This window comes from Mobula hypostoma, chromosome 10, assembly GCF_963921235.1.
Source record: "Mobula hypostoma chromosome 10, sMobHyp1.1, whole genome shotgun sequence".
Classification (NCBI taxonomy): Eukaryota; Metazoa; Chordata; class Chondrichthyes; order Myliobatiformes; family Myliobatidae; genus Mobula; species Mobula hypostoma.
Window position 1 is genome coordinate 81391485 of NC_086106.1, and position 17290 is coordinate 81408774.

The 17290-nt window shown below is 42.3% G+C and overlaps 1 protein-coding gene across 8 annotated transcripts in view; it reads left to right on the forward strand.

Moving 5' to 3' along the window:
• The window catches only part of klf8 (Kruppel like factor 8), a 190439-nt gene that overhangs the window by 162671 nt on the left and 10478 nt on the right, over positions 1–17290 (forward strand). For all 8 annotated transcript variants that reach the window (XM_063060723.1, XM_063060720.1, XM_063060721.1 and 5 more), the window contains one exon: positions 2828–2976. In XM_063060723.1, the coding sequence (XP_062916793.1) occupies positions 2828–2976 (149 nt within the window). The remainder of the gene's footprint in view (positions 1–2827; positions 2977–17290) is intronic.

Genomic DNA, 17290 nt, shown 5'->3' on the forward strand with positions numbered 1-17290 from the left:
AGCGACGGCAAACCCCTCCCAAATGATAAAGCCTTCCGGGATAAATGGGTTTCAGAAACCTCCATCTGTCGTCAGCTTTAACTACGAGCAGTAAAGCATCAGTAAGGAGTTTGCTGGCCGATTTACTTCAGAAGGAAGTTGGTCTGTTCACCAGTTGTACATTGCAGTCAATTTATTTATGTCATATAGAATGTATTATAATTTCCCAGTAGAAGTCCTCGCTGCCCCCTGTTGGTGGTGATCTTTTTCAGGTAAGTAAAGACTGATGATTTTATAAATATAGATGCCTAACGACTGGATTAAACAGGTGAGGTTGTGCAACACCATCGTCATGGAGGAGTTGGGCCGAAGGACCTGTTTCTGTGATTTATGACTGTATAACCTATGCTCACTTCACCTCTTCTTCTGTGCCAGTTTCCCATAACCCTCCGTTACTCAATCTTTCAAATATATCTATTGATATTGTCTCTACTGATCTTAGAGACAGAGAATTCCAGAGATTCACACCCTCTGAGAAAATGAATTGAAACACATTACTGTTTTAAATGATCAGTATCTTGTAGAAATGTCCTCTTGTTTGTGACTCACTGACGTGTAAATACGTCCAGCAATTGCTCTTGTCAAGCTTCCTTTGGATTTTATATGCTTGAATAAAGATCCCTCATTCTTCTAAACTCCAAGCAATACAATACCCAAATCATCTAGCCTCTTTTGATATGCCAGGAATTAATCTGATGAACCTTCCTTGGATTGCTTCCAGTGCTATTATGTTCATTCTTGGGTAAGGGACCAAAACTGTACTCGGTATTCTGGGTGTGACCTCACCAACGCCCTGTTCAACTGTAACAAAAGCTCCCTATGGTTAAACTCCAACCCCTTCACAATAAAAGCCAACATGCTGTTTGCCTTCTTTAACAACTTGTTGGACCTGCCTGCTAACCTTATATGATCCATGCATGAGAACATCTAGATCTCTTTGAATTTCACTCATTTGGATACTTTGTTTAATTCCTTTTACTGAAGTCCATGGCCTTGTCCTTCTCCACATTAAGCTCCATTTGTCAGTTTTTTCCCTAGTTACTCAAGGTAGCTATATCTCCAGTCACTCAGTCTAGCTATATCCCATTGAAGAATCACAATGTCCTCATCATAAATATCTTTCCCCATCTATTTTTGAAGCATCAGCAATCTTGAAAACCGTATGTTTTGTTCCCTTCTCTGTGTCATTAATGTGAACAGTTGAGGGACAAAAACTGATCCCTGGGATACTGCACTAATTACAACCCTTCAGCCTGAAAAAGGACACATTTTATTCCAGACAACTAGCGATTCTGCAAGTGCTGAAAATTTTGAGCAGCATACACAAAATACTGGAGGAACCAAGCAGCTCAGGCAGCATCTATGGAAATGAATAAATAGTTACTGTTTTGAGCCAAGACCTTTGATCAGGTTCCCGGCCCAGAACATCGATTGCCCATTTCCTTCTATAGGTGCTGCCTAATGCAGAGTTCCTCTTGCATTTTGAGTGTGTTGCACATTTATTTCAACTTTTTTTTTGCTTCGTGGCAGCCAGTCCGCAATCCATGTAACACGTCCTCCAATACCTTGAAGTTTTAATTTACACACTAGCCTTTTATTCACACCTTGCAAATACCTTTTGGTAATAAATACACGACATCCACAGGTCCCCTTCTGTCCACTCCCCCGACATGTTTTGTCAAATATGGTTTATCTGTTGTCTAGTTTGATTATATTCAGTTTTTTCTCATTGATTGGTTATTTCCTCTTTATTGACTACTAACTGGTCTATAGTTTCCTTATTTGGTTCCAGGCCACTGGGTCTTGGGTAATTTGTCTGTCTTTAGCCTATTTTATCACTTGTGATTGAGATTTTTTTTCTGTTCCTCTTTGTTTGTTGAAATAGGCTCATTTGTTATTTTAAGAATATTAGTAGTGCTTTTCAGCTAAAAGATACAAAATATTCATTTAGCAGACGAGTAATTTCCTTGTCCTGTTATAAATTCATTGGCCTCATTATGTAGAGGTCCTACACTTGCCTTAGCCTCCTTTTTCATCCTCTTTCTGTTTATTTGATATTACACACAAATTTTCTCTCAAGTTCTCTCCCTTCAGAGCGTTTTCATCTTTCACTGCTGGATCCTAAAAACTTTCAGTCTTTGCCACTTTGTCTACCCTCCTTTTTAATTTAATGTTACTCTTCACCACCTCTGCTAACCACAGATTGTACCTCTTTCTCATGGAATCCCTCTTTGTAATTGAGAATAATTTTTGCTGATTGTTCGCAATAATCTATTTGAAAATCTGTCACTGTTCATCCACTGATCTGTTTCTTGGCTTACTTTACCTTAGAAACTCCACTTTCATACTATCACTATTGCCCTTATTTACGTTGAAGAGAGTGGTTTTGGTCCTGTGGAGTTCACCTTCAAACAATACCTGAAATTATATCATAGTATGGTCACTGCCTTCTTGTGCATCATTAACCATTAGCTTTCTTTATTAATCCTTCATCAATAGACGCGACCATATCTAAAATAACCTATTCCTGGCTTGGTTCTGGAACATGCTGTTTGAAGAAGCAATCTGGGACACACTCCACAAATCTTTCTTTGATGATGTCCTTGCCAGTTTTTGGAAATTTGGAACATGGAATATTGAGCACCCAGTCCTGGATAGCCTGCAACCACATTTCTGTATGAACTATTAAATCAACCTTGTCTGTTGTTGTCTGTGCTGTTAAAGTTGTTACTTATTACTTGTTCCATGTGTGTGACAACTATTTACCTTCACGTCCTGCCTCTTGTAGTGCTCAGAGTCTGCATGGAATTCGACGATTGCCGAGATCTGAGTCACCTGACCCGAAACGGAGACGTGTCCACCAATGTGACTTCGAGGGATGTAATAAAGTGTATACAAAGAGCTCTCACTTAAAAGCACATCGAAGGATTCACACAGGTAGGTTTAATCCAGGGTGTTAGTTTGAACAAGTTTAATTATCATTTGTGGCATTTACCTTTTATAGATGGTAGCAGCTGCACCTTGCCACATTACTGGGAGCATAGCCAACATGAGACATTCATGTTGGTGTGTTTAGAAGAATATAGATAGTGATAAATGGCAAGAAGGGCTGCATGGCAGATAATTATATGTATGCTCTTTGTTCATCATTGCAAGTTCTTTTCTTGCCTTATTGCAAACTGACTAATGCAAAAATCTGCAAGTGAAATTGTAAGGAGATAGCTCCACATAAACTGAGTTATTCATCAAGGGAACCTTGCTACTGACCAGAGCTCAGGAAATCGCTTGCTGGTGAAAACCAAAGTATTACTGTAGGACACTGTGACATCTGTCTGGTTTCTCAGTAATTGTAATTTCATCAGGCTTATTGGGTATTTTAAATGTTTGCTCAAGGTTTTGTATGGTTAATGTAACACAAACTTTTTAATGTAATTATGACATCAATGCAACCCTCTTCCTTTAGCCTTGATTTGATATCTGTGACCCATTGGGGGTCTGTCTCTGCATGGATAACCTCCTACCGGCTAAGAGATGATAACCAGTTTAAACAGAAATAGCATTGTTCTGCACAAGACTGCGGTCATTTCTCTTATCTTAAAGCCATCAACAAAAGGTTCCTGGACAAATGCTAGCTCTTTCAAGATGGGCTTTTCCAAATAGCAATCTGATGTTGCACTGTTCATGGGGTCTGGCAACAGCGTGTAAAGTTGTGCTGCTTCCCAGCACCTAAAATGGTTCATTTGCTCAGTACACATGAGAGATTCAGCCATTCGTTTAACACCCAAGGAATCAAGCTAAAAGAAATTTACATTTTATTTCACTGAATTTAAGTTTAGTTATATGTTTAAAGTCATTCTTATGGTTTGAAGTGGTGTTAGTTTATATTTCAAATTTTAACTATACTTTTTTACAGTAAGTTATTTTTTAAGAATGATTCTAATATCTAGAAAACCTAATTTTTTTGGGATTTCCAGTTGGCTAAGTCAGGCTTTTCATCAGCTGTTGTATGAGTGATGTATATTTTGTCAAAACCCCTCTCCATGTGATAATATTTATTTCAGTAAGGACGTTAAGTCCAGGGTACGTGGTCTTATAGGCCAGCAGGTAATAGAGACTTTGTCATGGTCTGCTGCACGACCCAGCCAACTGAAGTGAGCGGCGAGTGCTGAAGGAAGACTAGCATGCAAAACTGAGTCCAGTGGAAAAGGCAGACCCTGAGAACAGGCGAAGTAGGAGTACTGAGGAGAGGTGTATGACCAGAGACTCCCTCACGAAGAGGATTATCACAAGAAGCTCAGGTTGGAGGAACAACACCTTATATTCCATCTGGGTAGCCTCCAACCTGATGGCATGAACATCGACCTCTAACTTCCGTTAATGCCCCACCTCCCCCTCGTACCCCATCCGTTATTTATTTTTATACACACATTCTTTCTCTCCTTTTTCTCTCTCTGTCCCTCTGACTATACCCCTTGCCCATCCTCTGGTTCTCCCCCCCCCCTTCTTTCTCCCTGGGCCTCTTGTCCCATGATCCTCTCATATCCCCTTTGCCAATCACCTATCCAGCTCTTGGCTCCATCCCTCCCCCTCCTGTCTTCTCCTATCATTTTGGATCTCCCCCTCCCCCTCCCACTTTCAAATCTCTTACTAACTCTTCCTTCAGTTAGTCCTGACGAAGGGTCTCGGCCTGAAACATCGACTGTACCTTTTCCTAGAGATGCTGCCTGGCCTGCTGCGTTCACCAGCAACTTTGATGTGTGAAGCTTAGTTAATCGTAGTCTCTAGTGCAAACAAAATGCTCCTCCACAAACCAATTCTAGCTCCAGTATATTACACCAGAGATCAGCTGGGAGATCCCAGACTGCTCAACACCTAGTTGCGCCCAGCCTACTGCGCTGGTTAGCACATTAAAGAATGATGCCCTGAACTGTTAACTTGAACCGTTTCCTTCACAACCTCAGTATTTTCTTGTGAGTGATCTTTGAGTTCAGATAAATATCCTTCACCTAAAACATCAACTCTGTCTCTGATCCCAAGGATGTTATGTGACATGCTTCCAGAGTTTTATGTTTTTGTTTTGCAGTTCCATGATCTAGAAACTATTTGTTCCCAACAGGGCTGGTGAGTCAGCATTGTAACCCCAGCCACTGAGGATATTGCACATAACAAGTTAATCAGATTGGAATTCAATGGTTAAGGATTTCAAGCAGTACGGTCTACACTAATGCACCAAGGAAAAAATATCCATGAGATTTCACGGAAGTTTTCTAATTTTCGCGATATCCTGAAGCGGGAAGGTGAACAGCCGGAGGTGGTGGTACATATTGGTACCAATGACATAGGTAGGGAAAGGGAGGAGGTCCTGAAAACAGACTACAGGGTGTTAGGAAGGAAGTTGAGAAGCAGGACCTCAAAGGTAGTGATCTCGGGATTACTGCCTGTGCCACGCAACATTGAGTATAGGAATAGAGTGAGATGGAGGATAAATATGTGGCTGAGAGATTGGAACAGGGAGCAGGGATTCAGATTTCTGGATCATTGGGACCTCTTTTGGGGTAGGAATTACCTGTACAAAAAGGACAGGTTGCACGTGAATCCGAGGGGGACCAGTACCCTGGCAGGGAGGTTTGCTAAGGCTATTGAGAGTTTAAACTAGAAATGCTGGGGGGTAGGAACCGAACTGAAGTGACGGAGGAAGGATCAGTTGGCTCACAAATAGAGAAAGCTTGGAGACAGTGTGTGAGGGAGGATAGGCAGAAGGGACGTGCTCAGACCGATGGTTTGAGATGTGTCTATTTTAATGCAAGAACCATCATGAGCAAAGTGGATGAGCGTACTTGGAGCGTACCTGGATCAGTACTTGGAGCTATGATGGTGTGGCCAATACAGAGATTTGGATGGTTCAGAGGCAGGAATGGTTACTTAGAGTGCCAGGCTTTAGATGTTTCAGAAAGAACAGGGAAGGAGGCAAAAGAGGTGGGGGCGTGGCACTGCTGATCAGAGATAGTATCACGGCTGCAGGAAAGAAAGAAGTCATGGGGGGATTGTCTACGGAGTCTCTGTGGGTGGAAGTTAGAAAGGGGTCAATAACTCTTACTGGGTGTTTTTATAGGCCACCCAATAGTAACAGGGACATCGAGGAGCGATTCTGGAAAAGTGCAATAATAACAGGGTTGTCGTGGTGGGAGATTTTAATTTCCCAAATATTGATTGGCATCTCCCTATATCAAGGGGTTTAGATGGGTTGGAGTTTGTTAGGTGTGTTGAGGAAGATTTCCTGACATAATATGTAGATAAGCCTACAAGAGGAGGGGTTGTGCTTGATCTGGTATTGGAAAGTGAACCTCATCAGGTTTCAGGTCTCTCAGTGGGGGAGCATTTTGGAGATAGTGATCACAATTCTATCTCCTTTAACATAGCATTGGAGAGGGATAGGAACAGCCAAGTTAGGAAAGCATTTAATTGGAGTAAGGGGAAATATGAAGCTATCAGGCAGGAACTTGGAAGCAAAACAGATGTTCTCAGGGAAATATACAGCAGAAATGTGGCAAATATTGAGGGGATACTTGTCTGGTGTTCTGCATAGGTATGTTCCATTGAGACAGGGAAAGGATGGTAGGGTACAGGAACTATGGTGTACAAAGGCTGTTGAAAATCTAGTCAAGAAGAAAAAAAAAGTTAGGAAATGTTCAAAAAAACTAGGTAATAATGGGAATCTAGAAGATTATAAGGCTAGCAGGAAGGAGCTTAAGGATGAAATTAGGAGAGCCAGAAGGGGCCATGAGAAGGCCTTGGCAAGCAGGATTAAAGAAAACCGTACAAGTATGTGAAGAGCAAGAGGATAAGACGTGAGAGAATAGGACCAATCAAGTGTGACAGCGGAACAGTGTGTATGAAACTGGATGAGATAGCAGAGGTACTTAATGAATACTTTGCTTCAGTATTCACTACAGAAAATGATCTTGCTGATTGTAGGGAGGACTTGCAGCAGATTGAAAAGCTTGAGCATATAGACATTAAGAAAGAGTGCTGGAGTTTTTGGAAAGCATCAAGTTGAATAAGACTCTGGGACCAGACTAGATGTACCCCCAGACTACTGTGGGAAGGGAGGGAGGAGATTGCTGAACCTCTGGTGATCATCTTTGCATCATCAATGAGGATGGGAGAGGTTCCAGAGGATTGGAGGGTTGCAGATGTTTTTCCCTTATTCAAGAAAGGGAGTAGAGATAGCCCAGAAAATGATAGACCAGTGAGTCTTACTTCAGTGGTTGGTAAGTTGATGGGAAAGATTCTGAGAGGTAGAATTTATGAATGTTTGGAGATGCATAATATGATCAGGAATAGTCAGCATGGCTTTGTCAAAGGCAGGTCGTGCTTTACAAGCCTGATTGAATTTTTTGAGAGTGTGACTAAACACATTGATGAAGGTAGAGCAGTAGGTGTAGTGTATATGGATTCCAGCAAGGCATTTGACAAGGTACCCCATGCAAGGCTTATTGAGAAAGTAAGGAGGCATGGGATCCAAGGGGACCTTGCTTTGTGGATCCAGAATTGGCTTGTCAACAGAAGGCAAAGAATGGTTGTAGACTGGTCATATTCTACATGGAGGTTGGTGACCAATGGTATGCCTCAGGGATCTGTTCCGGGACCTCTTCGTGGGTTTTATAAATGACCTGGATGAGGAAGTGGAGAGATGGGTTCATAAATTTGCTGATGACACAAAGGTTGGGGGTGTTGTGGATAGTGTGGAAGGCTGTGAGAGACTACAGTGGGACATTGAAAGGATGCAAAACTGGGCTGAGAAGTTGCAGATGGAGTTCAACCCAGATAAGTGTGATGTGGTTCATTTTGGTAGGTCAAATATGATGGCAGAATATAGTATTAATGATAAGACTCTTGGCAGTGTAGAGCATCAGAGGGATCTTGGGGTCCGAGTCCCTAGACACTCAAAGCTGCTGCGCAGGTTGACTCTGTGGTTAAGAAGGCATACGGTGCATTAGCCTTCATCAACTGTGGGATTAAGTTTAAGAGCCGAGAGGTAATGTCAGACCCTACTTGGAGTACTGTGCTCAGTTCTGGTCCCCTCACTATGGGAAGGATGCGGAAACTATAGAAAGGGTGCAGAGGAGATTTACAAGGATGTTGCCTGGTTAGGGGAACATGCCTTATGAGAATAGGTTGAGTGAACTTTGCCTTTTCTCCTTGGAGTGGCAGAGGATGAGAGGTGACATGACAGAGGTGTGTAATATGATAGGTATCGTTCATGTGCATAGTCAGAGGCTTTTTCCCAGGGTTGAAATGGCTAACACGTGAGGACACAGTTTTAAGGTGCTTGGAGGTAGGTACAGAGTAGATGTCAGGGGTAAGTTTTTTCTTATACAGAGAGTAGTTAGTGTGTAGAATAGGCTGCTGGCGACAGTGGTGGAGGTGGATACGATAGGGTCTTTTAAGAGACTCTTGGATAGGTACATGGAGCTTAGAAAAATAGAGGGTTGTGGGTAACCCTAGGTAATTTCTAAAGACACTATATGTTCAGCACAGCATTGTGGGCCGAAGGGCCTGTATTGTGCTGTAGGTTTTCTATGTTTCTATGAGTGTCCAGTCGAAGTTAACTTAAAACCTTTGCATTAATAGAGCACAACGGATGATTTTCTGTTGTTTCACTCAGCCTGTATTGTGGCATCTTCCTTGCAGTTCAAATGCTTTTCTCAATTCCTGTTACTTGGATTGAGGGAATTCTTGAAGAATGGGTAATGTAGAGCAAGCATTTTATCTCAGCGTATGGCCTCATTCCCTGCCCTATTGTAGTTTTTCCTTTAGAGATTAGATTAGTTTTATTTGTCACATTTATGTTGAAAGACACAATGAAATGTGCTGTTTGCATCAAATCAAATCAGCAAGTATTGTGCTGGGCTGCCCATGTATGTTGCCGTGCTATTATAGGAGCAGAATAAGCAGTGAAAGAAACCAGGAAAGAGTAATTTCACTTTGGATGTTGTATGCAATCTTTGTCAGAGCAGTGTGGCAGCTCTGGCACCAGTGTGATTATTTCACAATCATGTGGTCTGCTGCAAAGAGACTGAATATTAAACATTAATCTGATGACCAGTAATCAAGATTTTGTTTGTACCTGTTGACCTGGAATGTGTGACGTCAGCACCCTTTCAAGATGTGCAGAAGTTTCTGCATTAATCTGATTTATTTCTACACTGTGAAGGATGTTCAGTGGTGGTGATGAGGAAGGCCTTGAGTCACTCTTACATTGCCTGTCGTTTGGAGGTTTGATGAGTGAGGGTGCAGGAGATGGGAGTGTTTGTGGCTCAGTGTAGATGGAGTAAAAGCTCCTGTGCTTAATAGTTTGTGTGTGTGTGTATCTAGTTCCCATAATTACATTGAATGGTGTGCAGCTGATCTTACCATAGACCCCCTACTCCCAATTCCCCACCTCTCCAAATTCATAAAACTTACTCCCTGGCATTTAGTTCATCAGTCACAACAAGTTTCAGGTGGCTAAAGAGCTACATTCAATATTTTAGGAAAAACTTCTCCCCATCAGCCATCAGATTTCTAAACAGGCCATGAATCATGATCACTACCTCGTTATTCCTCTTTTGCTTTATTTACTTATAATTTATACATCTTGCTCTGTGCTGCCGCCGCAAAACAACTTGTATCACAATTGTGTCTGTGCTAGTAAACCTGATTCTGATTCTCCTTGTGAATTTAGGAGCTTCTTCAGTCCCTCACACAGCTTGCCTCTTCTAACATGGCAGCAGCTGTCTGGTCACCATGGAGAATGGGCCTTCAAAGCCTGACAGCCTTATCAGATTGCAGCCAAGTCCTGTTGCGCCCAGTCCGGCCCTGAACTGTGCTGCTCTTATCTCATCCTTGGCACAGTCAATTTCTAGGCTGTTTCAAATAAAGTTTTGATGAAATTTTATATCTTTTGAGGGGAACCTGACTTGGCACGAGGACTGAACATGACGGCGTTTTAGTGTGTTCAACATAGTTGAAATCTATGTCAAAGCCTCTGATGCCCACAAGAGGGTGCTGGAAGCCTGAAGAAACTTGGGCCAAACAGTTTATGCAGTGTTGTATATTCTGTGTTGCGCTGGTTAGATTGATTTCACTCTGGACAAGCTGTGACTACGACTGCAGCTGGATCATTTTGACCTGAGACCTCCTGGGTTCAGTTAGCTTTGTGCACCAACTATGATCTCTGTTTTAGACACTGTTGTCCATACAGCATTCACTTTGGAGCACCCACCCAGTTGACCTGAGAGTGACTATCATTGGTTCCTTCTGGGATAAATGGGTTTTAATAATTGGGCTGGAATGGGATGTCTATATGCCCCAAATTATTGATCATGCAGACCCACCTACACACAGCAATGAAAACCCCTGACTCTTCATTCAGCCCTCCTGGCCCTTCCATCTCTCGATTTGGACAACATTAATTGTGCCAGGTTTGTAATCCTTCTGCATTTGTATTACTTGCTGCTATGATCTGATGCCTCAATTATGACCCATAGATGCTGCTTTCCTTTGCCCCAGATCAGAGGTTTGAGAGCATGTGCCCAAATTGGCGATAATCTTCTAAAAACAGTTTCTCACTTGTCATGGTAATTTTGAGCAGAGATTATCATTGATTATTGAATTAGTAACAATAATTATGAACTTTTTTTGGGGGGAAAAAGAATGTGTCCTGTTGCTTATTTACAGTTATTCATTGATTTACCATTAATAAAAGTATAACAGAGACAGACTGAAGTAAGTGAAGCATTTTAGAAAACCTGTTCAAAGATTATGTATTTTTATTAGGGGTGGGGTTTGAAGATTCAAGGGGTGACACTGCATTCTGTGTGCCAACCATTTTTTTGTGCTGCCATCTTGGGCATGGGTTTACAGAGGAGTCAAAATTCTAGCAGATAAGTTCTGCTTATGAAGAATTTTTTGGTCTTTTTCTGACTCACAACCCTAACTCTACCCTGCTCATGTTGCTCAGACCAGGAATTGGACTTTTAGTTCATCCTGGGCCACAACTCGTTTACATGTCTGCTTTGCAATCTCCTTGCCTCCAGATCATCTTCCTTATCACCTTTTTTGCAGCCCAGCTGCTACCTTCTACTGGTGGAAGATATAGAGGAATATTCTTTGAGTGCATTTTACATGCAGGACCTGTTGTATTGTGCACAATGTTTAGGACCTCAGAGATGACAAAATCTTGCTGCTGGACTGTGAAGACTTGCATAAAATTGACCTGATCCCACTTCACAGTGGTTTAGTGTACTTTTTTAGGCCTAAGCCACTCACCATGCATATGTTAGAAAAATGTATAGTTCAGTGGAATTGTGCAGGATGTATTCTATGCAGCCTGTAACAATGCAGGATGAAGTAAAATTTCTGCACACAAGTCAGAAAAGGGGCTGCAGATGCTGGAAGACTGGATCAAAATGCTGCGGGAACTCAGCAGGTCAGGTAGCACTTATGGAGGGAAACAAACAGTCAATGTTTTGGGCTGAGACCCAGAAAGGAGGAGGACAAAAACCAAACAAAATGGTGGGGGAGGGGGAGGGGGAGGAGTAGACAAATCCAGGTGAGAGGGGAAAGGCAGGAGGGTGAGAAAGCAAGAATAAAGGGAATAATGTGTGAAGCTGGGACATGACAAAACAGGCATTCAGTGAAGCAATTTCCCCCAGTACAGTAGGTCTCATTGTAGGTGAGGCCGCACTGGAAATACAAGGTGCAATACATGACACTGATGGTTTTGCACGAGTGGTGCTGCCTCACCTGGAAGGGCCCTGAATGGTGGTGAGGGAGGGAGGAGGTATTTGCGGCAAGTGTACCATTTAGCTCGGTTACCGGGATAAGTGCCTGCAGGTAAGAGCAGACAAGGGAGTTGCAGAGAGGGTGGTGTAGACAGGGGAGAAGATGTGCTTGATGGCAGGATACTGTTGGAAATGGCAGATGTTGCAGAGAATGGTGTGTTGGATGATTAGTCTAGTGAGATGGCAAGTGAGGATAAGGGGAACTATATCCCTGTTATGTCAATAGGGGGTGGGGTGAGGGCAGATATGCAGGAGATGCAGTTGAGGGCTATGTTGATAGCAAAGGAGAGGAACTCCTTTTTCTGAAAAGGAGGACAATTTGGATTACCTAGAATGGAAAGGCTTGTCATGAGAACAGATGCAGTGGAGATGGAGGAGCTGAGTAAAGGGAATGGCATCCTTGCAAGTGACAGGATGGAGGAGGTGTCGTCAAAGTAACTGTGGGAGCTGGTGGGTTTATAAAAGATATTGGCAGATCTTTCTCTGCTGGTGTAGAGAGAGGTGCTGGAGATGCTTCAGGAATATAGAGACAGGAAGATCCTTGGTCTAAATAAGAGCCATTGTGCAAAATCTAATGAAACGATTTGCATATTCTCACAGAAGCTTTGCTGTATCAGCATGAAATAAAGTTCCACCTACACATCTGACTCAATTGTTTTTTTCTCATTTTGGTGTATCACCAGCATCTGTACAGAGATGATTGGTATTCTCACCTTGCCTGAATCAACATTATTGTGATTTTTGTAACATTTCTCGACTGACAGGGAGTGTTGATGCAAAGCACTACGTTACTGCACTTTCTCTGTGGCTGTTGCACTTTATCCTGTTGCTGCTTTTCCTCTGCCGTACGTCAGTGCACTGTGTAATGATTTGATCTGTGTGAATGGTATGCAGGACTGTCTTTTCACTCTATCTTGGTACACATGACAATAATACACCAACTCCAGTTTCAGTATATTATCAGCTTTCACAAAGTCTTATTCATTGTCCCATTACATACCACTGAATTCACCCACTATGCCACTGTTCCACAATCTAAGCCACTAAAACTGAGTGTTATTAACTTAAAATGTTTGTGCTGTTAAAATACCAGCTCTCAATTTCTTTCATTCCGCAATTAAAGTGAAACCTGTGTAACTGGACCTATTGACCAATTATCATGGTTATCCATTGGACATAAATTTACTGACTCCCTCAGCACTGATACAGAAGATTGTGGTTCTTCTCGATGCCCTTGTATAACAGTATGACAGCAAACATAATCAAAGACCCCCACCCACCCTGGACATTCCTCCCACCCCCCAATCAGGCAGAAGATAAAAAAGCCTGAAAGCACATACTACCAGGCTCAAGGACATCTGTCCTGCTGTTATGAGACTATTGCACAGTTACCTAGAATGATAAAGTGAACACTTGACTTCATAATCCACCACATTATGGACTTGCACCTTATTGTCTGCCTGCACTGCACTTTCTCTGGTATACTCCATCTCCTTCCTTGCAATTGTAACACTCCATCTGGTATACTGCTCTTCTCAGGGACCCCTGCTTTTTGTGTGATTTTTATAAAACCTCAATGAAGAAGTGGAAGGGAGGTTCAGTAAGTTTGCAGTTGACATGAAGGTTGATGGTATTTTCAGTAGTGTAGACTGTTGTCCAGGGTTACAGCGAGACATTGTTAGGATGCAAAGTTGGGTTGAGAAGTGGTCGTCGTCATCATCATCAGGTGCCGTGCCCAGTTTGAGCTTTGACTGCCATGGCCCACACACTCTTGTTTTGGGGTCAAGTGGATCAATTCATTGTATTCATTTTCAGTTCTCTGGCTGCTGTCTCCATCATCATTTGTCTTTGCCTTCCTCTTGCTTTCTTCCCTTCAATCTTTCCCATAATTACCGTGCATTCTAACTCTTTCCTAATCACATGTCCAATGAAGTCATGTTGCCTTTTCATGATCTCGTACATTATTTCTCTTTTTGTGCTTGCTCTGTTCATGACATCCTTGTTAGATATTCGTTTCGTCCATGATATTCTTTGCATCCTCCTCAAAGAAGTGGTAGAGGGAGTTTAACTAGAAAAGTGTAAGGTGATTCACTTTGGAAGGTTGAATTTGAAAGCAGAATACAAGATTAATGATAGGATATTTAGCAGTGTGGAGAACAGAATAATCTTGAGGTCCATGTCCATAAACACCTCAAAGTTGTTGTTAAAACGCATATGGTGTATTGGTCTTCATTAGTTCAGATATTGAGTTCAAAGCTGTGTGGTAATGTAACTCTATAAAACCCTGGTTACACCACACTTGCAATGTTCTGTTCATTTCTGATTGTGCCATTACAGGATGCATGTGGAAGTTTTAAAAAGGGTGCAAAGGAGATTTACTAGGGTGCTGCCTGGATTGGAGAGCATGTTTTATGAGGATAGGTTAAGTGAGCTCGGGCTTTTCTCTTTTGGGGTGAAGGAGGATGAAGATGTCTTGATAGAGATGTATAAGATAAGAGGCATAAATCGAGTGAATTGCCAGAGACTTGTTCCCAAAGTGGAAATGGCTAACATAAGGGGACATAATTTTAAGGCGATGGAGGAAAGTATAGGGTGGGTGTCGAATGTAGGTTTTTTTCACACAAACAGTGGTGGGTGTTGATAGAGGCGGACACATTAGGGACATTTAAGAGACTGTTTGATAGGCACACAGATGATAGAAAATGAGAAGTTTATTTGGGAGTGAGAGGTTAGGTTGATCTTGGAGTAGGTTATAAGGTCCACACAGCATTGTGGGCAGAAGCACCTGTACTGTGCCGCAATATTCTGTTATTCTGCAATCTGTTATTGTTTCCCGTATACTACCGCAATGTAGTCTGTATGGATGGCAGGCAAGGCAAAAACCTTTCACTGTATCTCAGCAAGTGCGACAATAATAAAACAGTTTACCAAGCCCCAGACTGACTGAGGGAACATTGTGCTGTTGGAACTGCTGCCTTTTGACTGGTATGGCAAACTGACACCCTATTACTTGGGATTTTCATTAGGTACTATGAGGCCATTAGAAGGAAATGCCTAAATCCCACTATCCCCCCGGCAGACTGGGCAGCCAGTTTGCTGAGTCCCGTACTCTGTTCACATTGATCATCAAAAGCTTCTCCTTGCAAGCAGTTTCAATGACCCTCCCCATTCCCACACCTGCCTATCAGATGTTGGCTGCCTCCGTCGCCAGAGTGAGGCCAAATGCAAACTAAAGAAACACCACTTCGTCTTGGAGGACCAGTTTGTCCAGCACCTTCGCTCCATCTGCCAAAAGAGAAGTTCCTGGTGGCCAACCATTTTAATTCCTATCCCAACATGTCGGGCCATTGCTGCCTATTCTGCCATAATGAGGCCACTCTCAGGGTGGAGGAACAATGCCTGAAATTCCATCTAGGAAGCACCTAACTGATGGACATCAGTTTTTTCTGGTAATTTTTCTTTTCTTTTTCCCTCCCCCTTCCCTCTTCTGTTCCCCACTCTTGCCTCTTCTCACCTGCCTATCACCTTCCCTGGTGCCCCTCCTCCTTCCCTTTCTCCCATGGTCCACTGCCCTCTCATATCAGATTCCTTCTTCTCCAGCCCTGTACTTCTACTCTGCTGGCTTCTCCTATCACCTTCTAGTTTGGCCTCTTTCCCCCACCACCTTTTTATTCTAGCTTCTTCCCTTTTCCTTCCCAGTCCTGATGAAAGGTCTCGGCCTGAAACACCGATGTGTTTATTCATTTTCATAGATGCTGCCTGACCTACTGAGTTTCTCCAGCATTTTATGTGTGTTGCTTAGTACCTTATATTCTGACTGAGTAGTCTACAATTCAAAGGCATGACCACTGAATCCTCCAATTTCAGGTAACGTGCCCCTTCTCTTCCTTTCTCTCTCCTCCTTTTCCACTTAGCTCTTCTCACACATCCCATTCATTGCAAACCCCCTCTCCCACCTGGTTCCACCGACACACTCACTCCATTTAGTCTGCTAACCCTTCCCCCATAGTTCCCATCTGTCCAGCATCCTTCCCTTATCTGGTTTCACTGGTCAAACCTTCCCTTTCAGATTCCAGTATTTTTATTGCCTCCCTAGCTATCTTCATCTCTCCTTCCCTCCCTTGGATTCATCTGGCCATGAACTGTTTCTCACCTGGATCCCCCCAGTCACCTGCCAGCTCCTTCTCCCTCACCTCTTTGTAGAGGCTAGTTCCCCTTTGCATTCTGATCTGATGCAGGGCCTCAGTCTATAAAGTTGATTGTCCCTTTGGTCTTCACAGACGCTCCAGCATTTGCAACCTCTCAACCACTTATCTTTTGGTCAGGGTCCAAAAAAAAACACACAATTATCTGGCTGACAGAAAAATCTGTGATGTACCCAGATGGTACATGCTAACACTTCCATACTAACATCTTCACGCTAAGAACATATCTCCAGGATCAGCTTTAACGTTGTTTTAAGATCCTTTGGTGTGAATGATGTAAGTGGAAGATCTTCCTTTCTGTCTGGTCATGTCACTCAATTGACTTGAAAACTTTTGTGCCATCACCAAACACATTTCTCGAGCTGAGTCACAAGATCATGGATTCTAGTCTTTCATCATCTCCTCTGACTTCAACTTTAAAGCTAAGTTTAGAGCATGAAATTTTACAATATTGTGCACCATGTGGCAAAGGCTCTTACCTTTCCTTGTTAAAATACCAAGTTTTTAACAGAATACTTCGCAAAGTCTAACAGAATTTATTTCAAAGTAGTTCTCTGGTGGCATGGTGTGAAGAAGTTCATTTTTATTAATGCCAAATTAAAAGCGTGAATGCACTTGCAGAATGAAGCTAAACTCTACATTAAACAAAAAAGCATGTTTTTTTTTCTCCCATTCTTTCTTTATTCCCAATTGCCACACCCTGCAACGTTGAATGCTTTCAAACAATACCAAACAATAGATGTGCAATCAGAAGAGCAATTCTTTCCTCTTTCTCAGATTTAAATATACACATGTCATTTGGGTTTAGATTTTTGTCTTTTGTGATTGTGAAAAGCTGCTGAGTGGGAAATACTCAGAGCTAGGGATGAAATTCGATTTTTACATTACTGGAACATCGTGGAAATTGGATATGCTGCTGCTGTTCAGACAATGGGTTCAGGAAAAGCACTTCAAGTACAGCAAATTTCTAATTGGGCAGACAAGAAATGTATCTGGGAATAACATTTTTGATAAATTTATGTCACACTTTAGAAGGGATTGTGGAGAAAATGGTTTGACTTTAATAGTTCCGCAAATACATGCAAAATATTTCATCACTTTTGATAAATTAATTCCTCCCTACAGTCTTAGAATTCCAGGTCTGGAGGATCTGTGTAGAGATGCTTTGTAGTCTTGGAATGCTGCATGCAATTGTACAGGAATTCACACTTTTGTCTG